The sequence below is a fragment of the Sander lucioperca genome, chromosome 22 (assembly GCF_008315115.2).
Source record: "Sander lucioperca isolate FBNREF2018 chromosome 22, SLUC_FBN_1.2, whole genome shotgun sequence".
In the NCBI taxonomy this organism is placed as follows: domain Eukaryota; kingdom Metazoa; phylum Chordata; class Actinopteri; order Perciformes; family Percidae; genus Sander; species Sander lucioperca.
This window is the reverse complement of record NC_050194.1, coordinates 27,349,146-27,375,287: the sequence shown is the minus strand read 5'-3', so window position 1 is coordinate 27,375,287 and position 26,142 is coordinate 27,349,146. Positions and strand designations below refer to the sequence as shown.

General features: G+C 41.5%; 2 protein-coding genes across 4 annotated transcripts in view; one reads left to right on the top strand and one right to left on the bottom strand.

Moving 5' to 3' along the window:
- Positions 1-617: 617 nt before the first annotated feature.
- LOC116067555 (zinc finger protein 12-like) lies at positions 618-8,529 on the bottom strand. Of its 3 annotated transcripts, XM_031324035.2 has the most exons (4): positions 8,099-8,320; positions 4,215-4,301; positions 3,732-4,057; positions 618-1,997 (listed from the first exon to the last, which is right to left on the bottom strand). In XM_031324035.2, the coding sequence occupies exons 3-4, from the start codon at positions 3,973-3,975 to the stop codon at positions 694-696; spliced, it is 1,548 nt and encodes a 515-aa protein (XP_031179895.1). In that variant the 5' UTR covers positions 3,976-4,057; positions 4,215-4,301; positions 8,099-8,320; the 3' UTR covers positions 618-693. The 3 variants fall into 3 exon arrangements, with proteins under 3 accessions (XP_031179895.1, XP_035853687.1, XP_031179894.1); XM_035997794.1 differs by lacking the exons at positions 4,215-4,301; positions 8,099-8,320 and adding an exon at positions 8,343-8,529; XM_031324034.2 differs by lacking the exon at positions 4,215-4,301.
- A 5,774-nt stretch (positions 8,530-14,303) lies between these two features.
- Positions 14,304-26,142, top strand: part of LOC116067423 (rho GTPase-activating protein 23-like) — an 89,972-nt gene continuing 78,133 nt past the window's right edge. Inside the window, exon 1 of the mRNA XM_035997438.1 lies at positions 14,304-14,775. Coding sequence (XP_035853331.1) covers positions 14,767-14,775 — 9 coding nt within the window. The 5' untranslated portion in view covers positions 14,304-14,766. The remainder of the gene's footprint in view (positions 14,776-26,142) is intronic.

Genomic DNA, 26,142 nt, shown 5'->3' with positions numbered 1-26,142 from the left:
TGATCTCATGAAGTGGCGTATGTATGACACGCCAATTCGTATGCCATTTTGGTGTGTTACCAAGACGCATAATCGCTTTTTAGCGTGTTTATCAACGCCGTTTGGCCTCCATTGATTTACATTACCTTGTGATTGCATGTCAATTTACGCCATAGCGAGTAGTATGAAAGGGCGAAAATCCGCGTAGGGGGGTTGGTCGGGGGGGTGGATGGGTCAAACAACACAGGACTTTCACCCAGGAGACCGGGGATCGTGTCCCGCGTGTCACGTTTCCTAAACCCAACCATTCCGTTCTTCTTTTACTAAACCCAACCCGTCCGCTGTATATGGCGTAGACATACACGCGGATAGCTCAAAATGCGTACAGATAACACGCCACTTGGCTTTAGAAAGTGGCGTGTATGTTTTTGCGAAGTCATGATGTTACGTTGGTTGTACACACACCTGTCCAAATTCTGTGGACATGTTTGTATGCACAAAAATCTGTAATGCATTGCTATCAACTGGTATTGCTAACAATGGCTAACCTGGCTAGACCTAACCTCACAATGAAAAATAAGACTTGTAAATGATGCTCTGGCTTCAGTGTTCCGAGGTAAATGGAACGATCAGCACTCGACTTGCAACAGACAAATTTCACTGAGACCAAGTACTGAGGTTCGATACCCAGAACAAAGCTGTATACCCCTTAAACTATCGGTGGCTCTGCATGTGATAGTGGAAAGATGACCCCTGACTAAAGCTCCGGCTGGACTCTTGGCACTGATACAGTTTATCTCTTGCGTGTTTCCTCATGTGAACCACCAGGTTGCCTTTCTGTGCAAATGATTTGTGACATTCTTGGCACTGATACGGTCTCTCTCCTGTGTGTATCCTCGTATGATTGACCAGGTCCGACTTCTGACAGAAGTTCCTCCCACAAAAGTGGCACTGGTACGCTTTGTCCTCTGTGTGGGTCCTTACGTGTCTTAATAAAGTCTTAGTTGAGGAGAAACATTTGGTGCAACAAGGACACTTGTACGGTTTCTGTGCTGTTCCTGCTTCAAAATCAACGATGAGCTCTGCGGATTTTCCCGAAGGTCCACTCTGTAGGATATTGTTTATGTTGAGATGTTTAGGCTGTGTCTTACTGGCCCCCTGTTCACTTGGGCTCACTGAAAGGAGCAACTGATCACACATGGCACTGTCTGACACGCCAGCATCAGTTCCAGCTGGCTCAGCTTTAATGTGATCAACTGTTACTGCAGCTGAGGAGTCTTTATCTATATCGGCAACAGTCTGGATTTGGTAAAGACACAGGGGCTGCAGAGACTCCTGATCAAACTCACTTTTGTCATAGGGAGTGACAGTACGTGGAAATATGTTAATGCCAGAATCCTCCTGTCTGCAGGCCAGCTCTTCAGTCTTACTGGCAGGTGTCACTGATCTGAGGTCAGTTTCTGCCTCCACCTTTTGACTAAAACCCAGATATGGTTTCTCCTCAGTGTGTTTTTGTCTGTGAATAAGCAGACTATGCCTCTCGCCAAAGCTTTTTTCATAGTCGTGGCACGTGTATGGTTTGGCACTGTTGTGTGTTCTGGTGTGAATGATGAATTCAGACTTGTGGCAGAAGTAGAGGTCACAGAACTGGCACTGGTAGAGTGACAAATTGTCCTCTGGATGCTTTTTAATGTGTCGTACCGTCGCCTTTTTGGAAGAAAAACCGCTCAAGCAAACGGGACGTTTTTCCACTTTGACGATATTCAAAGGCATGTTGACGTCACACTCCTGCTTCACATAATCATCTTCGATATCAGTCAGTATCTCCTGACCACTTTGATCATTTTCACTGGCGGGAGACGGGTCTGAATGAGTGCTGTCTGTGTTGGGACAGTCTTCTGTTGGCTCTGACGTGGTGTTTTCTGGTTCAGCCCAGCACATGCTGGCATTCACGCTGGCAGCACGCTGCTGCTGGCCAGACTGCAACTTCACATCCGAGGCAGGCATTTGGAAAGAGTCTGAAGCAAAGGAGAAAACAACATTTATTTCTCTGCTGCTTTTGACCATTTATTTTATTTTCATTTATCTTCCTCTCATAAGTACCTCAACTTCATGGAACTGCAATACTATATCAGTAGAGTACACCTTCTTTGTGTAAAGTGATACCTCAGGACAATACTTTTTTATACCTTTACAAATGTTTGTCCAATTCTGACATCTTACAAACCCCCAAATTAGGGCTGGGCAATATATCAATATTAATATCGACATCCATATATGAGACTAGATATCGTAACCAAGGTTATTATAGTTTTGCATTTTCCATTAGTTTTTATTTCGTTTTGACTTTTTGTTTTCAAATTCAGTTTAGTTTGAATTAGTTTTTAAAGCGGGTTTGCTAGTTTAGTTTTTTTTTTTTTGAAAATGCTTAGTTTTAGTTTAGTTTTTATTAGATTAGTTTAGATTATTATTTTAGTCTTTTTTTGTAATATGGGTTATTTGTCGGGATTCAAAAAGGTCAGAAAAAGTATTGTGTAATAATAACTCAACAAAAACATCATACAATTTTAGAAATATGTATTCACAATGTATTCAACAATAACACCAGTACATAAAATGTAGCCTACATATGGTCATAAATATGTAAACAGTCTACACAAGACGCAAAATGTGTAAGTGACGTGTTCCAGGACTATGTTGTGTTCAATTTGACGTGGAATGTCGGGATTTCTGGGTTCCCAGTTGGAAACTATAGATGTCTACAGGAAATGTCATGGTCGGAGAGATATAACGTTATTTGCTCTATGAAATACAACGACAAAGACGAAAACTAAGGACATTTACTCGATAATTTTATTTTGTTTTAGTTAGTTTTCCAAACATAACAGACATTACAGTTTTAGTTTAGTTATCGTTTTTTTGTAATGCCTTTTTATTTTTATTTCAATTAACGACAATGTTTTTTCCCACCTAGTTTCGTTATTTCGTTCGTTTTCGTTAACAATTATAAACTTGATCGTAACATCGTGATATGAAACAAGTGTTGTCTTTTCCTGGTTTTAAAGGCTGCATTCCAGTAAAGTGATGTAATTTTCTGAACTTACCAGACTGTTCTAGCTGTTCTGTTATTTGCCTTTACCAACTTAATAATAATTGAATTTGTATAGCGCTTTTCAAGGACTCAAAGTCATTGTATTCACATTACTGATAATTATTTATCTAAAATCTCGCTGTGTACATTTTTTGTAAAAGCACTACAAGTCAACCCGACAATATCGGCATCGATGTATTTGGTCCAAAATATCATGATATTTGATTTTCTCCATATCGCCCAGCTCTACCCAAAATAATGAAAAAAATCATGTTTTTGAGAATATTTGACTTACTGCATAATATTTAACTGGCTCTTTGCACAAAATAACATGAATGAGCGTTCAGAACCGTTGGAAATCTGAACGTTTTAGCTCACTGTGGTTTCTCTAAAATACATTTACCTCTATTTGTAGAAAATACAAAAAAACATAATATGTCCCCTTTAACCTTTTGTGAACCAATACTAAAAGTGTTAATTTTTTTGTCCTTGGTGGGACAGCCCTAAATTAAATTTAATTAAAAACTATATTAAAGTACATAATTGTGAACATTTTTGAAAATGAGTCTTGCTAACTGCTATCATGGGCAACTTCAAATCTCAGACATTGATCCATGTCATGATTTCCTTTTTAAAGAAAGCAATCTTCTGATAAACCGACCTTCACTATGTGACTTGGCAACATCCAGCAGTCTGCGGTGGCTGTCCACCACCCACTTTGAACAGGACATTTCCTTTTCATATTCTGTAATGGTTCTTTCTACAAGCTCGAAGATCTCCTCGGCAGCTGCAGACAAACGCTCACTGACGAGTGCTCTCAGCAGCTCCATCTTTACTGCCTTCACCATGCTGAGGTGTTCTCCGCCGCCACAGTCGAGAGGTGTTAATGTTTGTGAAGTAGACATGAGCCTCCGAGCCCCCTGGTCACTCCTTATCGCTCCACGTGAACTTTCTGTGTCCTCAGATCCCGCCTTGCTCTGGCCATGTCTGCAAACACAGGCAGACAAACAGAAAGCCTATCAGTAATGGTTTTCATACTCAAGCAAATAGGCCAAAGGAAAGTAAACGTAGCACTTTAAGTAGTGGTTCACAAAAGGTTAAAATTTTTGACCAATTCTTAGACGAAAACTTAATATGTGCACACCATGGGCTCCACGGAGGGCCTACAGGTCATTATCATTTATAGCAGTAGAAGTATTTTCCAGTGGTCAGTGATTCATGACACGGGAGTCTGCAAACAAGATTGCATTAAGAAGCTAACTGACTATGCTTTGGCACAGGAATGCATAATTTTTTCAAACTTTTAGACAGCCTTCACATTTTACTGCATTTTCACACTTTTGGAAAAAAATTAATAATTAACACAAACATTTTTTTGTGGATTGTGTTGGCAAATGTATTTGGGTGGACTTTGCAAATTATTTATTTATTAAGGGAACACGTTTTGTGGAGCTCACTAGCAGCAAAAAAATAAAAAATAAATCACTTTACTTTTGAAAAAAAGAAATTAACACAAATGTATAACACTAAACTGGGTAAACCCAGCCCGATCTGCCGGTAATGTGATTTCTCCCTGCAGCTCAGGCTGGAGACCTGTATGTTTATCTATCCTGCTTCCGTTACAAATTTGCGGGAACCAATCACAAACTGGCTTATCCACCTGGCGCGCTATTGGCGGGTTTAACACGATGACGATAGAGAAGCGACCAAGCAGCTTCTTGTTTACATTCAACATGGCGGCCACCGAAGCGCAGCAACCTGTTGATGCCGCTGTCGCTGCTAAGTCACCCGGATCGTTGGTCTGATTGGTTCAAGGACTATCCAATTGCGTACAGAGTCATTTGAACTATGCCCGTTGATCACACCTCTTGTTCAGAGAAAATACAGAGCATAAAAGATTGAACTTGATCTGATGATAGCCAGACTAGTATAACCAATTAATTGCTAACATTAGCTAAGGACTTAAGCGCTATGAATGTTGATGGTAATTGTTGATGTCATTTAGATTTGCCAAATTGCAATTATATCCAGTGGCAAGAAAAAGTATGTGAACCTTTTGGAATTTCATGGTTTTCTGAATAAATTTGTCATAAAATGTGATCTGATCATCTGAGTCAAGGGTATTGACAAACATAATGTGTCTAAAATAATAACACATTTTTTTTTATCTTTCATGTCTTTATTGAGAACAACCAAAAAAACCTCATAGTGCTTGTGGAAAAGTATGTGAACCCTTGAGTTAATGACCTCAAAAAAAGCTAAATGGAGTCAGGTATTAGCACACCTGGAGTCTTGTTAAGATAATGAGTTTGCGCTGCACAAGAAGAACATGCTTATGTCTTGCCAAAAAGAGCTTTCAGAGGATCTACGATCAATAATTGTTGATTTACATAAAGCTGGCAAGGGCTACAAAGTTATTTCAAAGACTTTAGAAATTCACCAGTCTACAGTTAGGCAAACAATCTGCAAATGGGAGACACTTTGGGACTGTTGCTACTCTACCAAGAAGTGGGCACCCAGTCAAAATGACACCAAGAGCACAACGAAGACTCATCAATGAGGTCAAGAAACAATCCCGAATGACAGCCAAAGATTTGAAGGCATCATTGGAACTTGCCAGTATCTCTGTTCATGAGTCTACAATACGTAAAACATTGAACAAGCAGGGTATCTACGGCAGGACACCACGAAGGAAGCCACTGCTTACTAAAAAGAACATTGCTGCACGCCTGAAGTTTGCAAAAGAGCACATTGACACTCCACAGCGGTATTGGCTAAATGTTTTGTGGACTGATGAAACTAAGATTGAACTATTTGGAAATACCAAACAGCACTACATCTGGCGTAGAAAGGGCACGGCATATCATCATGAAAACATCATCCCAACCGTAAAGTATGGTGGAGGAAACATCATGATATGGGCCTGCTTTGCTGCATCAGGGCCTGGCCAGCTTGGAATCATTGAGGGGAAGATGAATTCCCAAATATATCAGACAATTCTTCAGGATAATGTGAGAATGTCTGTGCAGATGCTATGGATTGACTTGAAGAGGGCCATACACATGAGACGTCCAAAGAATATGACAGAGCTAAAGCAGGTCTGCCAGGAAGAATGGGCTAAGATTCCTCCTCAACGATGTGCAGGTCTGATCCACAGCTACAGGAAGTGCCTGGTTGAGGTTATTGCTGCCAAGGGGGAGGGAGGGGGGGAGGGTCAACCAGTTAATTCTAAAGGCCATTTTATAGTTGTGCGTAAAATCGGACCCTACGCCGTAGCCTGACATGCACCTCTCGAAAAATGTAACTACACGTCGCAGCGATGCACGTCGCTCGGCCGTGGTTTGGTAGCGTTGCATTTCCCACGACTCATTTCCTGGTTCTCCTTCTCCATAAACAACGTGAAGTCAAGGAGAGGGTTAACTTTTGCTGCTCCAGATTTCCCACCGTGGTCTCTAGAGTCGCTACTCGCTCCAAAGTTAATTGCCGTCACTCTCTCACTTCTCCCTCGCTCTATCACCCACTCCCCACATACACACACACACACACACATGCCGGCTCGACGCACACACCAGCTTACGTAGGCTACGGAGAAAGCTCTGCGTGGAGCCTCCGCACAACTGTAAAACGGCCTTAAGGGTTCACTTACTTTTTCCATTGCCATTTTGAATGTTGAATGAGTGTGTTCAATAAAGACTTGAAAGATCAGAATTTGTTTGTGTTATTATTTTAGACACATTATTTCTGTCAATACCCTTGACTTAGATGATCAGCTCACATTTTATGATAAATTTATTCAGAAAACAATGAAATTCCAAAAGGTTCACATACTTTTTCTTGCCACTCTAAGTGATTATTGGTCAGACTGTTGAGCCAAAGCTAGGCTAGTTGTTGGCACCTGTCCCTAAAGAGGCGTCGTTTACTTGATAGGCTATGTATCTGTGTTATTACATTATCTGGGTCACATAACGGTGATATAACCAAGTAATATTTAAAAAAAAAATTGTGAGAATTAATTGTTACAGCTCTACAAGCACAAATGCTCAAATTAAGTGGTTTCATCTTCTTAATTGTGACTATTTTTGCTGGTTTTGTTCGTTTTCTGTGACTGTAAAATGAATATCTGTGGGTTCTGGACAGTAACTCAAATGTAACAAGCTATTTGAAGACATTACTTTAGGCGTTTTTCAATATGTTCTTTGACATTAGAAAAAAAATCTAAAATATTCATAAAAAAGACAATAGACCTTTTTCATGGCAGACATGTTGACATGTCATGATAGGAAAAGCACAGGTGTATTCTAACCATTAATGATGGCTGCATTCCACTTAGGAGAGGTCCTGGTATTGTTCATGCTGACTCACTGAAATAGCTCACTGGGACACTTGATGGAACTGAGCCATCGTTAAGGTTATCAATTTCAGCTGTGCTTTTCCTACTATGACAAGTCAACATGTCTGCTGTGAAAAAGGTCCATAACACATTGACAGGGAGAACTGGAACATGCTGTCACGCCCACACACACTGACAGGACTAAACTACTGTAGATTAAGATTTACTGGTGGTAAAGTATCAATGTGTTCTGGTTGATTAAAAAACTTTTTACATAAATACTTAGAAAATACATAATACTTTGGTTGCTAATCAGCCTTTTCATACATACATGCATGCATCGTATGGTTCACGTTTTTACACCTTAAATTGACGTGCTTTATTCCACGTTAAGTATAATGTTTACCGTATGTATGCCGCTTAGCCAGAGTGCCACTAGACATGTAACGTTACAGTGTGCGTTTAGTGGCAACCAATAAAACAATAAAGTGCAACAACAGTTTAATGAAGTTTGGCTTAACGTTAGCCGTTCACACTTTCTATAACTTTAGCTGACGTTACGCTACGTATTTCTGTGATAAATTAACCTAATTTTGACTTAACAGTTAACCCAAATAGCCAACGTAACCTGGACAAACACTGATCGAGCTGTCGCCATCTTCTGTCAACCAGAATATCAGGTACATTGTTGTGCTTACCCTGCTGACAGGAAGGCTATCTCCCTGAGCTGCCAGTTAATACCGCGGATATAACGGTATAACGTTAGGTAGCCTACATACAAACAAGAGCTTGAGAGACAAACAAACTGCTAACTGGAGGACACAAGCTGCTGCTTCGGGCTACTATGTTCGGTTTAACGTTAACGTTTCAAAGGTGCGGCCAGTATCGCAAGCATTAAAAGCGCCACAGCTAGCATACACTGTAACAACTATGCTAACCTGCCAGCTCTACGTTGTGCATTGTCCGGGTTTACGTTGACATGTCATAATCATGGATGTGTAATAATAACCCCCATGGTCACAATGCTAAAAACATAGCGTAACATAACATAGTGAATTAGCTTGCAGAGAGTGCAATATCTTCTTCTTTGGTTGCCATGCATTGTACCAATACCGCCATCTATTGTTGAATTCCAGCATACTTCTCTGATACCGATTCCTCCTCACCAGTACTCATAGTGTATATATATCCATAGACATATGGTATATATCTATGAGCAGTACTGTCCACAGCCCTCCTGGTGGCCTCGGGTCTAATTTGGTCTAATTTGACCCATTTACAAAGTTTCTATATCAGACATTTGGGTTTCCTTAAACCAAATTACCCGAAAAATAACATGGTTGACCCTTCACTTTTCACAAGTGAAATGAAGGATCAGATTTATTTAATTGTACTGCATTTGAGAAAAACTGTAAATGGTTTCAAAACAGCATCCTGACTAAACTTTGACAAAGGTCTTCTTCATCTTAAATATTAGTCAAAAGTATTCACAATTTCTCCTTTTTAACTAAAAAATTAGGTATAAATCATATACATGAGGTTATTGACCATGAATTAGAAAAAATAATTGTAAAACTAGCGTTGTAAGTGGTGTATATAGCCTACTGGCGGTAGTGGGGGAAAAATGTCAACACCATCCCGGTACTAAGACTTAACGTGGGCCGATAAGTTGAAAAAGCGACAAAAACGTTGAAAAATAGCGAGGAAAAAGTGTTCATTTTCAGCTCTTAATACATCCATGATTTTCAACATGTGCACGGTCGACAGAAGGACAACACCAGGGTTAAGTACCAATTCACGGTAGGCTACCTGTACTTCACTTAAGTATTTCCATTTTCTGCTACTCTGTACTCTATACTAGACTGGCCTACATCTCAGAGGGAAATATTTATCTTTTTACTGCACTACATTTATCTGACAGCTTCAATTACAACTTAGACTCCGCAGCGCTGTGGAGATAGGTCTGGCAATGCGAGACTACTTTTTAGATGACAATTTTTCCATCCCTTCCTGTCCAATGAAAACCATGTATCTCCAGATGTGTTGATTTTGAATATTTGTGATGAACTGATGAATGAAGTGTTCCTTTATTTGTTGAGAATAATGCTCCTACTTCTTAAATAAACTTCCTGAATAAACTATTTAAAAAGACTCTTGGATCAGCTGGTAAATCTTGCTCTGATCCAAGACGCTTTTAAAATATATGAACACTTCTTCCACCACTGGCTAAAAGTAATAAATAAACAGTTGATAGTTTGCTTAACGTGATGGATACATTTTTGAAATATCTATGTACAAGTAAAGAATAAAAAAATTACAATAGATAGTGTAACATATTGGATAGTAATTGGTTAAATGTTTGAGATATGTGATGGTTGAAATGGCTAGCTTTTGCAACTAGTAGTATGACTGAAAACTTGAGCAAACCAACCTAAACATTGACAGTTCAATAATATATTATTACAATATTGTAAAAAATGTATGACAAAATATTGTTAAGAGTAACATCCAGTTTAGAAAAATTGAAATAAACACATTTGGAACATTATGGGAAAGGGTAACTTGAGTTCATCTAATAGGACAGGGGTATGTCAAACGGTTATGGTAAAATGCATGATTCAGACCCGTGGCTGCAGAGGTTTATCCTTGTTGACCGTAGCTCCATGGAGTCTGTGCATTCAAGTCCATGTACCTGTATGGTACACTAGATGGCAGCATCAGGCTTCCATAGTTTCAGCCCTGAGCAGCATTTTCACATCTATCTCAAGCATCAGAGATTATTCTGTGCTCCACGTAACATTTCACTGGTAAACTCACAGGTTGTTTAATACGCCTGATTAAACTGAGTAATAACTAAGGTTAAGGCTGTGGTCAGGGCTATAATGCTCAGTAGCAATAATTAGTAAATACCGGCAGAATTAAGTAGAAAAGCCATAAATGAAATAAGTCTGGATGTTTATTTTCCAGACTTGTGTCTGTGAGCATTAAGCTACTGTGCAAACAGGAGTCATAAGAGTGATTTGTGAAGGGGAGAACAGTGGGTCGATGTGGCGGGCCAGCCTGCCCGTTCCTGTTGTTGTGGGGTGGGAGTTTCCAGCTATACAGCTCAAGGGAAGCACCACAGGATGTCCTTTTCCTCATTCCTCAAGGATTTTGTGTGTGTGTGTGTGTGTGTGTGTGTGTGTGTGTGTGTGTGTGTGTGTGTGTATATTAAAAAACAATGTTTCAAATGTGTCAATATTTTGTGAATTCTGTCTGTTGCTCTCCAGACAGTGCAACTACCTTGTCTATATTTAATGTAATATAGTTTGATTACAGTTATTGTACAACTGCACTAATTGTTAAAAGGATGTCCTTAAACATATCTGTAATAAAACATGCTGACATTTTACACAAGGGTGCACAACAATGATTCTTTTGTACTTATATTAGTACTGTACACTTGAATTTAGTTTAGAGCTAAGGTGAACAATGATCTAAGATGTTCCCAGGAATATTCTGGAGCCGAGCAGTCAAATTTAATGAATAATTCCAGTTTATTACAACTTGTTGTAAAGTCATTGCACATTGGCTCTGCAACAAAGTTGTAATGCAAAAATGCGGCAACATTTTGTGTATAAAGTTATCACTGGAATAATGCATATCAAGTCTGAGATGAAATTGTTCAATTCTTTGTCTTCAGCTGGCTCCGAGCTCTGATGTAAAAGAAGACGTTCCTGTTCTTGTCATTGATCTCTATCTGACAGCTTTTGTTGTCCTGTGGAAAAACACAACGGCCCAATCCCAAAGTCCGGACTCTCAGACTCACGGACTTTGGTGCGCGTTCTCGCCAAATTCGTAAGGGCTTAGGGTTGTCCCAATGTCAAATTTCAAATTGCGTGAGGGTTTGAGTACACACTTACCGAGCCCTTTCCGTGAGTCTGCATCGATGCAGACTTCACCAAAGGGAATTACCCACAGTTCAAAGCGTTGTGGCGTTTACCGCAGAGACCGTAGGGAAATCCGGAAATTACAAAGGTAAACAACCGCACGACACACGACCACGGAACACAGACCAGCCTGGTGTCCAGCTTGTAAAACAAGAGTTTGAAAAAATGTGGAATCAGGCAGCCGTCTCCTGGGCCTTGGCCGTGTGGAAAGCAACAAACTTAAAATAAAAATTCCCAAACTGGCAAGTGTCAGCAACATCTTTGTTATTAAACGTCGCCAAGGTAACGTGATCTCGTGAAGTGCTGTCCCAATCCCATTTATACCTATCTGAGCCCATGTGGCCTCACACACTCACTCACTCAGCACCTGAGATCAATTAAGTCTGTGAGTCTTTAGTCCTTAGTCCTCAAGGCTCACTTTGGGATTGAGCCACTGAGACCATTAGAACTCAAGGATTTAATTACCTGCTGTTTTGTGCAAATATGTGGCGCTAAATTCAGACTTGGTGTGGAAATAGTTATCTTTGTTGTTTTGGCCATCATTTCCTTTCGGTTGTAACACCATTGTACTCACCAAGAAAATAGTCAATCTGGGAATACTCCGACATCACGAAGAATAAGTCAGACAGGGCAAGGAACTGGAGCAGTGGAACAATCAGAACGTAAACAAATCCCCAAATTAGCCAGACCTATTTGGAAGAGAAAAATAAGATGAAAAGTAAAATTATAACCAATCTGTCGATTGTAAATGTGATTAAGTAAACTGAACTTTCATTGCAATTCTGATTGTCTCATTGCCATGCTTTTGGAGTTAAGTCGGCCAGTGACAGTGATCATTACAGTACAATCAGGCCAAACATGGAACCAGTGGACACATTTGCCGAGGTGATTCTCACTTGCAGTGCCATCTGGACTGTTGGGACAACACCTCCAAAGTTGAGCACAAAAAAAGGCAGCTCTGACCATCGCTCTGGTCAGGTTTCTTCTCAGGTTTCTTTCACACCTTGGCTAGCAGAGAAGCTATCTAGAACTACTAAGCACTTGAAAACTCCTATATGCCTTGCCTGCTAGCGTTAAGCCTGCTTGGCCCCAGCCTGCTTTCCAGTCAGCTAGCTTCCAGCCTGCACCTCTATCGGCCAGCCTACAGCATTCTCGTCATCAGCATGCTAGTCTCCAGCCAGCCCCTCAGTTGACTAGCCAATAGCCTCCAGCCAGCACCCCGGTCAGCTAGCCCCATGTCTGCTCCAACCCCTAACCCATTCCTGGGAACCGGACTGGCCCAGGCAGCATCTGCCAAACTTCCAGGCTTTGAGAAAAGTGTTTCTTTGGACCGTGTTGCTACCCTGCCATGCAATTCCATAGTCCAAGGTTCCCAGTAATCCGCCCAAGCCTTAGTCCCAGGTCCTCAGCAATATGCTGCCCAGCAATTCTGAGCCTCAGTTGCCCAGCGACCCAGAGTCTCCGCAGCCCAGCTGTATGATCGAGTCCATCCTAAGCTAGTTCCAGAGTCGGGGTCCTAGCCGACTTCTCATCAGTTCCAGAGTCGGCTACCTGCTCCTAGTTTCCAGTATGCGGTCTGGCCGACACCTGCTCCTGATTCCAAGTCTGACACCTGCTACTTGTCACTGTCTTTGAGTCGTTCCGCCTACATCGACAACTCCCTGATCATTTTCCATAGGTGCTCAGCCCTGCCTGAGGCCTGAGGCCTTCTGCCCAGCCCTCTACAGTTCCCCGGCCACTTGTCCCTGGATCCTTCCTCCGGATCCCCTCCGCCCACCCATCTCTATTTGGAACTTTTGTTTTGGGGACATCTGGAATCCATCCCTTTAAGGGGGGTACAGTCATGAATTCCGCCAGCTTTCAGTAAGTCATCTGGTTTTGCTTTATCATGCCACCTTATCATCACCTGGTTTCTAATTTCTCATTTTTCTCATTGTCATGCTTTTGGGTTCAACTCTGACACTTCCAGTGATAGTTACAGTAAGCATCAATTACAGTTTACAACCCACTCCCTGATTCTTCTTTGACCTACTGTCCAGATAATCTGGTTGTTTACAACCTCTCTGACTGCTTGTGTTTCTCACCCTTTTGGACATTGCTGTAGTAATGTGACCATGTTTCTAGATCTCAGCAATTATTTCGTTGGGCACACTGTTCTAACCTGTAGAAATGGTATAAAATAAGACCAACATTGTGATAAACCATAATTCTGTAATATGATATACCTGGGTGTAAGCAGCAACCATGTTCAGCAGCTTTTTGCTAACTTTGTTTCTCTACTGTTTGGTGACGGGCAGTGTACAGTGGGTTTTCCCTTGGAAACAAGGTTGACGGTGTGAACCGAAACAAAGTTGTGGGCCGTATCACCAAAACCATGAACTGAAAAACACTAAAGGGTTCTCTGTACAGAAGAAGAAAACAAGAGTTGGATGATTCTTTGTGGGTTTGTCAGCATGAGCTGACATTAGTCATTTGATCCATTGTTAGATCAAATATTTGCTATGTGAAGATTTCATGAAGTAACGTCCTGTGCAGAAAATGAAGTCAATCCAACTCTGGTGAGAGCCGTGTGGAGGCAATCCTGGCTGAGAATTTGTCTGTTCGGATCCATATACTTCCCAAACTTGTTCCCTCAAACATTTTTACCTCATGGTGGGTAAATGTTGAACAGCCCTTAGACCATGGATGGAGATCTGTTAAACCTGATGATGTATCCCTGCTCCACTGACAGTTTACCAACACTGGTCATCAATGGAAGTGTATGAAGCTCAGAGTGAAGCACTATGAAGGAATGAGTGCGACAGCTGCTTGGGGAATCCTACTACACTATCAGGTCACATGGTACACACCCTATCCCTCTGATCCCTCCACCCCTCCCGTTCCCTCTGTCTCCCACTAATGCTGTGTACAGTGAGGGAGGGAAAAGCAGGAGGGTTTTAGAGGAAGGAGGAGGGGGAGCAGCTGAGAGCGAGAGAGCAGAGCAAGCCAGAGGAGGAGGAAAAGGAGAGGCAGTGTGTGTGGTGTGAGCCCAGATTACAACCAACCAGATACTGAAGCAGGGAAGACAGGAGCGTGGAGGACAGAAATAAAATGATATAAGCTCCTCTGACATATTCTCTCCTTCTGTGTCAGTTGAAAGGACAAAAAGAGGGGATTTACACGCAGGTTGTGGACAGGAAGAGGGAAGAACAGTGAGAAGAAGGGGAAGAAAAAGAGAGGAGGAATACTGTGATTTCCAAGAGCAAGCGGTTCAGAGGACGGGCTGTCACAGAAGAGGAGGTGATGTGTGTGAGCTTTGGGTCTGCAACACGAGTGATACAACAGGGTGTGCGTGAAGCGAACTCCCCCCACGCCCCAACATCATCTACGGAGAAGCAACCCGAGGTTTCACAAGCCATGCTGAGGACCAGGAGCCAGACGAAGTCCTGCTGAACACCATGGCCCAGGTGAGGAGAGACACACACACACACACACACACACACACACACACACACACACACACACACACACACACACACACACACACACACACACACACTCGCATCTATCCAAAGCATGCATGTTGGTGCATATGTATTTGAATGCACAAGCAAACTTAAATCTTACTGAGACGGGCGTATTTGAAGTGCATCGACACACACATAAGTTTTTATCATCCCAAACAAGCCCCTTGCCCTTTCTTTGTCTCTCTCTTGCTGTCTCTCACACTATCAAGAAGCACACATCTATTATCCTGTTAACACTCGAGAGAACTTAAGAGTTACTTTACTTTGACATCTCAGACTTCTCTGCTGCTCTTAAGCTGAACAGCTCAAAGTGAATTGTAATTGTACCACAAACAATTATAGATTGTTCTGTGGTTGGCTTAATGTCTGTTCAACCATGGATCCTAATGGAAATGTTTTTGGCCGTTGTAGGGCGTTTGCCCTGGGCGGCCACTGTCATTTTGTAGTTATGTATACTGTACAAGTGCCACAAGATGGCAAATGTATGGCAAATAGCTACATTTGAAGTACCATATGGGAGTCGTGCAAGTCACTGAATTTTTCACAGCATGGTCCTGCACGTTTCACAATAAAAGGCCTGCTGGGAAATGGGATTCTGTCCATTGAAACGCTAGAGAGCTTTAAATTGGAAATGGATACAGGAAGTGTTGACAGCATAATGCAGTAACAAATATTTAACAGGGTGAATATGAGCAGATCAGAAAATAAGGAGGCTTCATACAAAAATATGAGCAAATAAAAAAGTGAATTAGAAATAATGGACTGTCTCTAATATAAGATGGCTTCAAATAAAGGCCCGGTGACCTCAGCACAGAGTTCCCAGAGTATCGTGGAGGACCATGGAGTGCTGTACGGAGTGGCGGAGCAACGTAGGGAGTGCTACAATCACAAATTAAGTTAGGCAGCCAGTAACGGCATCTTGTTGAGGGGTCCTGTGTCAATATGGACCCACACCTTATTTATGCCCCAGGGCCCCTAGCGGGTCAGTCCAGCCCTGCTTGGACCTGAAGTTTTGCTCCTCAGTAACTGAAAGTTGTCGAGAAGATTGTTTGGCAGCATTTTGACCAATTGCTGTTGAGTCCAGCTTTGTTTTGAGAGTAGCACCCGCTCCCTGCTGCTCATTAACAATCATATTTTGTGATTTACTTTGTTGAGAGGATCTCTTTCAGTGACCAGACCTGATAAGCATTTCCTTTGGGCTAGTAGGAGAAATCTATGGTGTTCCAATTGGTGAAAATGGGACTTGTTTTTTGTTTATGTAGCCCAGTGTTTCTCAAATGGGGGTACTAGTACCCTTAGGGGTACTTTAAAGTAAAAGGGTACCGGATAATCTTTTTATGCATAATTCCTAAAATTATACTATAATAACGAATTAATTTAGTGATAGTCATTTTTCAGTTAAAAGGGTGTTAGCCTGAACAGGCGCAGCAGTGTACCTCTTTATAGGCTTTTTTTTTTCCTACCAAAAATGTTTTGCATTGTCCAAATGTACTTGGCTAAAAATATATTTCAAAGAGGATACATTTATGAAAAAAAAGTTTGAAAACCACAGGTGTAGTCTATGTGGAGTTTTACCCGAATATGTTTGTGTAATTTTGGGGGCTTTCAGTAGAGAAACTGCAGTGTACCAAGTGCAACAAAACCCCAGTGAAATGAAGAGGGGAGTATTTTGGGCTTGTTGTCTCTATGAGGGAGAGGGAATCTCTCTGAGAGAAAGGAAGGTTGTGTATTTTTAGCCAATCGGCTCAAGTGATGCAGTTGATTCTGTCTGTGTTATGCATGTGTGTATGTAATGACTGTGAGACAGTGTGTGTGGCCTTTTTCATAGCTGGTGACAGAGGCCGACAGTAAGAGAAAGAAAGCATGGCAGGTCTATGAGGTCTTAATGGTCTGTGGATATAGAGGATAGTGTATCCTCCAAGATAGAGCAGGCATTGAGTGTGTCCGGGTGGAACAAGGCATTCTGCCTGGCAGGATAATGGAGAAACTATGCAGTCAGCCTGAGTGTGAAAGGTGCATTGTGTTTTTGGAGGTTGTGTATTTGTGTGTGTGGAAACCTCAGGATATCCTGCTCTTGCTCTTGTGGGCGAACACATTGACTGAAACAAATAGGAGACAGGTTCTACAATATCTGGAACAAACATATAGTTCGTATAGAACTGTTATTACAATATGACTCATGTTATGCACTTTTTAAAGCTAATTTTTTTAAAGCTAATTTTTTGGGCATTTTCAGCCTTTATTTTGATAGGACAGCAGAAGACATGAAAGGGGAGAGAGAGGGGGAATGACATGCAGCAAAGGGCTGCAGGTCGGAGTTGAACCCTGGCCCGCTGTGTCGAGGAGTAAACCTCTATATATGGGCGCCCGCTCTACCAACTGAGCTATCCGGGCGCCCATGTTATGCAGTTTTGGCTTATTAAATATGTATTGCTGGTTGACTGGGGAAACTTGAAATGGAACTGAACGTGTAATGACATATTGATCTGATTCCATCTAAATACACAGCACAAAATGTGATGACTTTGAATAATACGAGTAGAAGTTGTATTAGAAGCAACATTTCGGAAAGTAGCTTTCTTTCCAAAAGTGAGATGAGAAAATCTATCAAGTTCATGTCTGTGTGTTAAAGGGGAACTCCACCGATTTTTCACGTCAAAGTGTGGTTACTGGGGTTGTGGAGTACGACTGTATTTCAGTCAGGAAAGACAAGTTAACATGAATGCAGAAGCTTTAATGATAAAGAATGTTCTGTTGACCCGGTCAATTAGAGAGACATTTAGGGATAGAGCCCTAGACTGCAATGTAGGGCTGCACAATATATAGTGTTTTTTTTATCGTGCTTGGGCCATAAACACATTGTGAAAGACTGCAATATTACACTCTGGCGTTTACCTGCGGAGCGTTGTCCGCCTGTCTGTTCACATGAGGAGCGCAGTGAAACTGTCCTGACTCCAGCTCTGCACTTAACACACAGGCCCGAGATCTATCTTCTAATCTCATCCTGGGGAAGGAAGTGAAAAAATGTATTTCTAAAACTACCAAACTATTTCTTTCTATTTCTCATGCTGGTCACCAGCCTGGTCACACACTGCTGTGGGATGGCATCCCATTCTTCAACCAGCATTTGTTGCAAGTCAGCCAACATGGTTGTGTTGGTCACTCTGGCACGAACAGCACGCCCAAGCTGATCCCACAAGTGTTCAACGGGGTTGAGGTCAGGACTGCTGGTTGAAGAATGGGATGCTATCCCACAGCAATGTGTGACCAGGCTGGTGACCAGCATGAGGAGGAGGAGCCAGGCTGTTGTGGCTGTGTATGGTTCTTCAACACGCTACTGAGGCTCCTGTTTGGGAAATGAATAAATTGTTCAATTGCCAATATGTCTTGTTTCTTCAAACTTCAATCATCCAATCCACCAAACGCCAAACAGTCAATGGCAGAATAAGCTGTTTGGCATTGGCAGAGAAGATTTGGCAAATTTTTCATGGGCGCAACACACATACTCAGTGCTGCTCCTGATCCCACAAATGCATGTTCCTTACAGATGGGGCAACATTTGAAAGGGAACTACACAGGCAACTACAAAAAGCATTGTTAGCATAGAGAAATAATCTACCAAACACAAATTTCCTTACTTTTTGTGCTAAGTTTAGTTAAAACACAATGAAGGCACCATCAATCCAAAAACATCAGCATCAGTCTTCAGAAATTCAAATGTGTCAAACTGTAGTGTGAACTATGGCACAGCTGAAAAAGCGCATGCATGGTTTAAAAATACATATCCTGTATTGTTGGTGAAACAGCGGAAAGGGCTTTGTGAGGTTTGGTCAACATATATGAGCTCTACTGTATGACTCACTGAAGTGACTCCGACTGAGCTGACATGTCCGCTGCACTGATTCCAGTTCATAGCCTGTCCTGGGACATCGCCTCTGTATCTTCTCTCAATTACACTGCACTGGCCACGTGTGCTCTAATGGCCAGTGTGTGTCCTTACATGTGGGTTTCACTCAGTACATTGCCCTTACAGACTCATCCAGCCGAGGGACGGGCAGAACAACAAAGGAAACAAAAGCGATAAGAGGATAGTTGGACAGAGGGCAGTTTTGTGAGCTTGGATATACACCATTGTTAGGTTGCAACCCACAACATGTTGGAACTGGTTATTATTATTTTTTAAAGATTATTTTATGGGCATTTCCACCTATAATGGATAGGACAGCTATGTGAGAAAGGGGGGAGAGAGAGAGGGGGGAAAGACATGCAGGAAATCGTCACAGGTCGGAGTTGAACTCGGGACCTCTGCATCGAGGCATAAACCTCTGTGTATGTGCGCCTGCTCTACCAACTGAGCCAACCCGGCCACAGGACTGGTTATTTTTTACAGATAAGTTAATATGTTTGAATTCCAATATCCAGCATTTCTGTAAAAATGATCTGAAGGTCGAGCACTCTCTATATGAGTGGCCATCTGGGACATTATTCACACTACTGAAACACTCTCAGATACACTATTAAAATTGAAATCAGTTGTGTATATGACAGCATGTGTATGTGTTTTAGTATTGCATGTGAGAGCGTTTCAGTTTTGCGTTTCAATAGTGTTTATGAGAGCGTTTCAGTTGTGTGTGAGGTTTTAGTATAGTATGTGAGGGTATAATTTTTTTAGTAGTGTATATGAAAGCATTTCAGTAGAGTGTGTGAGAGCATTTCACTTGTATATGTGTGTGAGGTAATTATGAATAATGTCCCAGATGGCCCCTCGTACTCGAAGCATTTACGCCATCATGGAACTGAATACTCAAACTACTAATACTGCTAACCCTACCACTGACTAACCAAATAAAGAATTGCATCTTATCAAAATGTTACATTATATATAGCATTCAGGTCAAATGCCCCGTATAACCACATGACAAGTTCCTCAATCTAAACAACAAAACAGGTCATTTGTAATTGTCTTCCAGAGCAATGGGATGTGAATTTTCTGATCTGTCACCCCAATCAGGAGGATGACATTGTCTGTCAGTGCCTTTCAACACCATTAGAAAATAGTAAGTAAGATTGTATTCATATAGCACCTTTTTAAAACAAAGTTACAAAGTGCTTCACGAGATACAGGTACAGAAAAATAAGAAACATATAAAGATATATACAGAAAGGACAAATATGCAAGTACAGAGATAAAGTACAACCCCATACAGGGGAGGCAAGAAATCGGTTAGGGGTAAAAAAAAAAAGAAAAGTCTCAAAGTCGGTAGCTTTTTTACTAAATTCCACTAAATAATTAGTGTACTACAAAAAGATGAAGCATTTTCTGATCTGCTAGTGCTGTAGCTAAGGTTTGGTTACGTTGAGGCGACTACATAGCCTAGAAATCTAGATGCACCCTAGCGGCAGCAAATTTAATTTGCAGCCAGGGGGGTCTAGGCTTGCGAGCTGGAAAAACCAAACTCTAGTCAGGCCAATCACATCGTGTATAGAGTCAGTGGGGGGGCTTATGGCTGCTGCTGCTGGGAACAGCGGTCTTCTGGAAGACTTGGAGTTAAGTTTTTCTTTGAGAAAAGAACAAAGAACGGCACTGATGTCATTCTTAAAAAAGGAAGATGTGTTTGGAGTTTTGCCGACCGGATACAAAAGTTTAATCTATCAACTAGCTCCGCTACCTTCTTCGTTGCTCTGCCTGGTTGTAGCGCTATCCTATTGCGTGCAGAGGGAATTTGAAAGACAACCGTTTATCCCGCCCCTCGGATTGAGCCCTGTCAATGGTGAGTTCCAACATCTTGATGTGGGTCTGCCTTGTCAGGCTAGTGACTACATCCACTGAGTTAAGATTAGATAAAGATTGAGTCATGGATAAAAAAAACCTACCTTGACTGTTGATACTGTAGGTGGCTGGGTGCTCATTCCCTGTCTAGTGTCTACATAGGTGGCATAGTAAAAGCAGATCATCTATAGGGTGTGGTCTGACATAGTACTGCTGTGCAGTAACCTGTGTTTTGGAGTCCAGTACACAACAAGTTACAAGTGCAAACTTGAAGAAAATAGACTTAAAATTCATGAGTGAAACTTGAGTAATAATGCAGTCTATGTAGACAGCTACGTTGATAGTAATCATAGACAGTAAAAGAACGGAGTGAACCAGTGAAGTCACTTTTCCGGTGATGGCTGAGCGTTACTGAGCTGCCTCAAACTGAGCTTGAAGACGTAGATGTGACGTGAGCAACCTGTCTGAAATTTGGAAGTCTTCTGGTAGCTGTGCCAACAGAAATCTCAATCATTCCCAATCTAGCAGAGACGGAGAGCGTAGGTATATGTAAGGAGATAACATAGGCACAGGCTAATTATTGCTAACTAAAATGCTAGTTAACATTAATAAATAAACTTAAACAGCTAATGTAAGTCGAAACTGCCTGCAAGCTTCTCCTGACTATATAGTAATTTCTCTACTATGCGACAGAAAGTCGCGTGGTTATGACACAATCGTTAGCCTATTTTTATAAAAACGTCTGCTACGGAGCCATAACGTGAGGTACAAGGTAATGGAGCCTTTTATACATTGTCGTGTTTCTTTAGAAATAAACAATGGACAAATAGTCTTTAAACTCTTCAGATGTAAAGTTATTGTCTGTCAAAGTGACGTCAAAATGAATGGCAGTCAATGGGATGCTAACGAAAGGTGATGGCTTGTTAGCCTAGAATCTCCTCATAGGAGGTACGCTTTCCAGATGCTCGCTCACCCCCTTGATAGTAATAAAAGGTATTAAACATTCAGACACTTTGTTTGGCAAACTATCCTCCATGCTCCTTGCTAAAGTCTTGTGCACACCGATTCAATAGTAGCAGGATTTCCATTCTCAGCTCTGATTGGGTCATTTTTGTCTCACTTTGCCACTATCCCTATGCCTCTATCGTTGCACAACTTAATCGCAAACCATGATAGTAAATGCAATATGTTTCCACAAGTAAATTCTTCCTGTTCGAGTGCTCAGATAGATTCTGTGCTTTTATTTCCTGTAGGAAAGGAAAAGGGCGCTGTAGGTTACATTCGGTACATTCAAATAAAGTTGAAGCTTTCTCAACCCCTCCCACATCTTGACACTGAGTCTTTTTAGTCTTGGTGTACAGGCAGCATGTACAGTAGATTAAGGTTCAATTCACAGTGACTGGTATCTAACCGCTTCTCCAGCTTTTTGAATCCGTATGCATGCGAGACATTTTCACAAGAGCTCCTCATTAGGACAACAGTGCGAGCAACCAGTGCTTTTTCTAGTGAGAAAAGCCTGACAAAGGGTGTATTTCTGTACAGCTAGAGAACATGCATTGTAGCAGTTTTGGGGAGGAAAAAGGTTAACTCTGTATTGTTTGTGGTTAGAACTTACACTGACCTTGCTTGCCTTTATGTGTATCTGTGTTAGATAGCTTGGATTTCTTTATTCCATTAAATTTTTTACTTGTCTCTGTACAGCCCTTAAAGATGCAGTAGGTAAGACTTATAAAACTAACTTTGTGTCGTATTTTCTGAAACTGACCCTATGTTTCAGTAGAACTACATGAAGCAGGTCATTAAAATAAATCCGGCTCCTCTGGCTCCACCTACAGCCTGTAGTGAGATTTGCAAAAATCCACGGCTCCCTGTTCAGATGACCAATCAGGGCCGGGGGGGGGGGTGTCTAACTGCGTATCAATCACTGCCCATGCACACGCATTCATTCTCCCTTGTGCGGGGAGGGGCTTAGGAGACCGTTTTGGGCTTTAGCAGAAAGGGGGGAGGGACTGAGAAGTTGTCGATGTTCAAATTTTTTGGCTAAGTCCTGGATCTTCACAATCCTACCTACAGCACCTTTAAAGTGTATTTCTGTACTGCGCTGTTTCTAATGTTTTTAGCTGGTTTTTAGCTTCTGGTTCAGTGTGGCAGGTGTATGTGGATTTTTTCTGTATTTGTTGCTGTTGTCAGTATCTTATGTTTGTCATGGTCTTTGGTCTAGGTCTTTCCTTCGGGATAGTAAAGTTAAAGTTGATCAATCAAGTGGTCAAGGTTAGTGTTCCCTAAGACCAAAAACAACAGTGTGTGTGCTGTTTTTGGATTTTACATAGTTATAAAACAAACAGGCAAACAATACTGTTCCATACAATAGTAATTGCAGATGTAAATTCAACATATCACGGGACAGATACCAACCCATATACAGATATTTTCAACAGCGTTTATATTTTAAAGATATTTAAGCACGCTCTTACAATATACAGTAATCATACAGTAGTATCTTGCTTTGTAGTCGTTTTTATGTGCTTGTTATTGAGTTGAAACCACAGAGGCACAAACACACTCAGGATCATTATGAAGTGGGACACAAAAGCATTGCTGGGCTATTCTTACATCCGGGCATGTAACTGGGATCCCAGCACTGAACCTGACTGTTATCAGCACTCAGCAGAGGAGAGGGAAAGGGGGGGGGGGGCAGGGGGAGGGGGGAAGGGGGAGACAAAAGAGAGCGGAGCGCGAGGTGAGAGTGACAAATTATGATGACAGTTCCCCATTACTGGGTGCGTCTCGCATGTTTTCATGTCACAGGCGGATCCGTCTGATCACGTTTAGTTCAGGTCCCATTTGTTTTGTGATCAAATGTGTTTTTTATGTTCTTAAAGAGAGCAAGAAAAACACACACATGCATACAATAGTTGAGAACATTTTGCTTCACTCTCCCCGCAATCCCCACCCCCACCCCCAAGATCTCAGGATAAGTTAAAGCAATACAGCATCATGCATTACTTGCATCAAGCACAGACAGAAAACAAACAACATCTTCATTTCACTACGTAGCTCCTTTACCTTATCATACGCACCAGCCCACTGTGGAATAGTTCTCTCCCTCGCGCCATGCATTCTAGCCACTGAAAGAGAAGTGTTTAGCCATTGTATATGTGTAAAGCGCGATTTATGCTTCTGTGTAAAATCTACGCCGTAGCTACGTATGTAGGTACATGGAGACACGGACCTACGCCGTAGTCTGACGTGCACCTCTCGAAAAATGTAAGGCGGTGTGCGTTCACGGAAGGCTTGTATCATGTGGACGCACCAACAGTTTTGTTGTCATTACTTAGAATTCCTCATGGGGACTATGCAGTTTTGGCAATTTCTTTGCTATTTTCTCACTTTTTGCTCGCAGGTTTCTCTATAGAGCTCCCCCTACAGCTTCGGAATAGATATTTGGCAACGCTGTTGTGAAAACTCATTTGTGTCTAATTGTTCTCCCACTGTCTTCATCCTTCTGTCTTCATCCTTCTGAAATCAGAACACAACAAATGTTGAGGATTTTCACCTAAAAAGAGGGAGAAATTGTCTGATGTCTATTTTCAAGTTACATAACATAGGTAGGGTAGGGATTTGTTCACACACTCAATTGCGATATTTCGACAGTAATAAAACCTTTGTTCTATTCATTTGCCGTTGCGGTCAGAGAGATTGAGGGAAAATGACACAAAGTTGAAGATAAAAACCTAAAGGATTTGGGGCTTTTGAGAAAACATTCGGGGCTAGAGCCCCAGAAGCCACCCCCGTGCTTTGACCGGAATTGAAATATCTCTGCAGATATTGGTTGAAAGTTGGTTGACATTCATCTCTCCTAATGACTTTAATGGTGATCCCCTGACTTTTCCTCTAGCGCCACCAGCAGGTTCACGTTTTTTTTAGTTTAGACTGAAATTTCTCAACAATTGTAATGAAATCTTGTTAAGACAGTCATGTCCTGCCCCCCTCAGGATGAATTTAAAAACAGACTTTAATGATCCTCTGACTTTTCATCTGGCAAATTTTGATTTGTCCAATACTTTGGTCTATGACTGATAACTACTGTGCCGTGGATTGCACATTAGTCTTGTTTGAAATCATTAAATTCACATGAGGCATATTTATCTTTATGAAAACAGACATTTGAAAAAAATGTCAATAGTTAAATTATAGCCAGTTACAACTTTGTCCAGAGTGCAAGTTATTTTGAACTTGAACCCAAAATTCTGTCTTCATTAAGCCAGAAAAACTGTAAAACCTGTTTTTCTGCCACCAGAACAGCTCTGTGAGAGAAACATACATGCACACATTTGCGCCTGAAATGCCATGCAAGACACCAGTCACATTAGTGACCACCGTCACTTTCATTTTTAAAAATAGCATGCATGGCTCGGCCTTAAAAAGCTCAGCTGCTTTGACTGCCATTGCTGCTTGACTGCGGACCATTCTTTCTAATTAGAAGGGCCTGGGTTGACTTCTGTCTTCTTTCTTTTTGCGCTGCATACAGGGGGATGTGTGCAAGAGCTTTCATTTGAAAAGATTTTCAATAGGTCTTTCACATTAGAGCTTTTAGAGGAACTTAAATTACTTTCAGTTTTGATGGTGGGGAGTATTTCAGCGTTCTTTCAGGAAATTAAGTTTGGTGAAACAGATAAAATTGCAAGACATGGAAACTGGAGTATCGGACACAAAACATTTGATTACTATGACAATCGAAATGATATGATATATTAATATCATGATTTTCATTTCAGCACAACCTGGCTATCGGCTGGCTTAATCCCAAACAATCTGCATCAGTGCAGTCCGAGAATAGAACCGCTGGAGTGAAGAGAGAGTGCTTCAGTTACGGTTCGAGGTTAAATGGGATGAAGAGAAAACACTACATGCTGCTTCTATAGAAGTTATAGGACTTTGGTCAAATCTAGTTGCCAAACATACGTCTCTTTTTGTGTGTGTGTGTGTGTGTGTGTGTGTGTGTGTGTGTGTGTGTGTGTGTGTGTGTGTGTGTGTGTGTGTATGTATGTATGTGTGTGTGTGTGTGTGTGTGTGTCAGGCTAGTTGATCATCTGCTATTAGTGATCGTTGAAGGGGATAGTGGACATAACTGCAGTTACATACGTTACATAATTCCAATTCCATTCATGACACGAGGTCACACGCACGCACACACACACACACACACACACACACACACAGAGTCTGGGCTTTAGCAGCTGCTCTTCATTGTTTGCCATGAAATCCTGCATTTAGACACACTTCTCCAAACAATAGAGTGAAATCTGTGCTGCTGATTTAATGAGCGAGGAATGTGAAATGAAAATGATCCCTGAGCCATGCCAGCAATTGTTTCAAAGATTTATGTTCATCTGCCTCTCTTTGAATTTTTCTTCAAAATTATTAATTGCAGCACAATGAATTAAAAACGTATCATGTAAGAGACTGTCATTTGGGGAAATGATTTTCTATTAACCCAACACTATATAACTTTTGAAGAAAGAAAAATGTGTTTT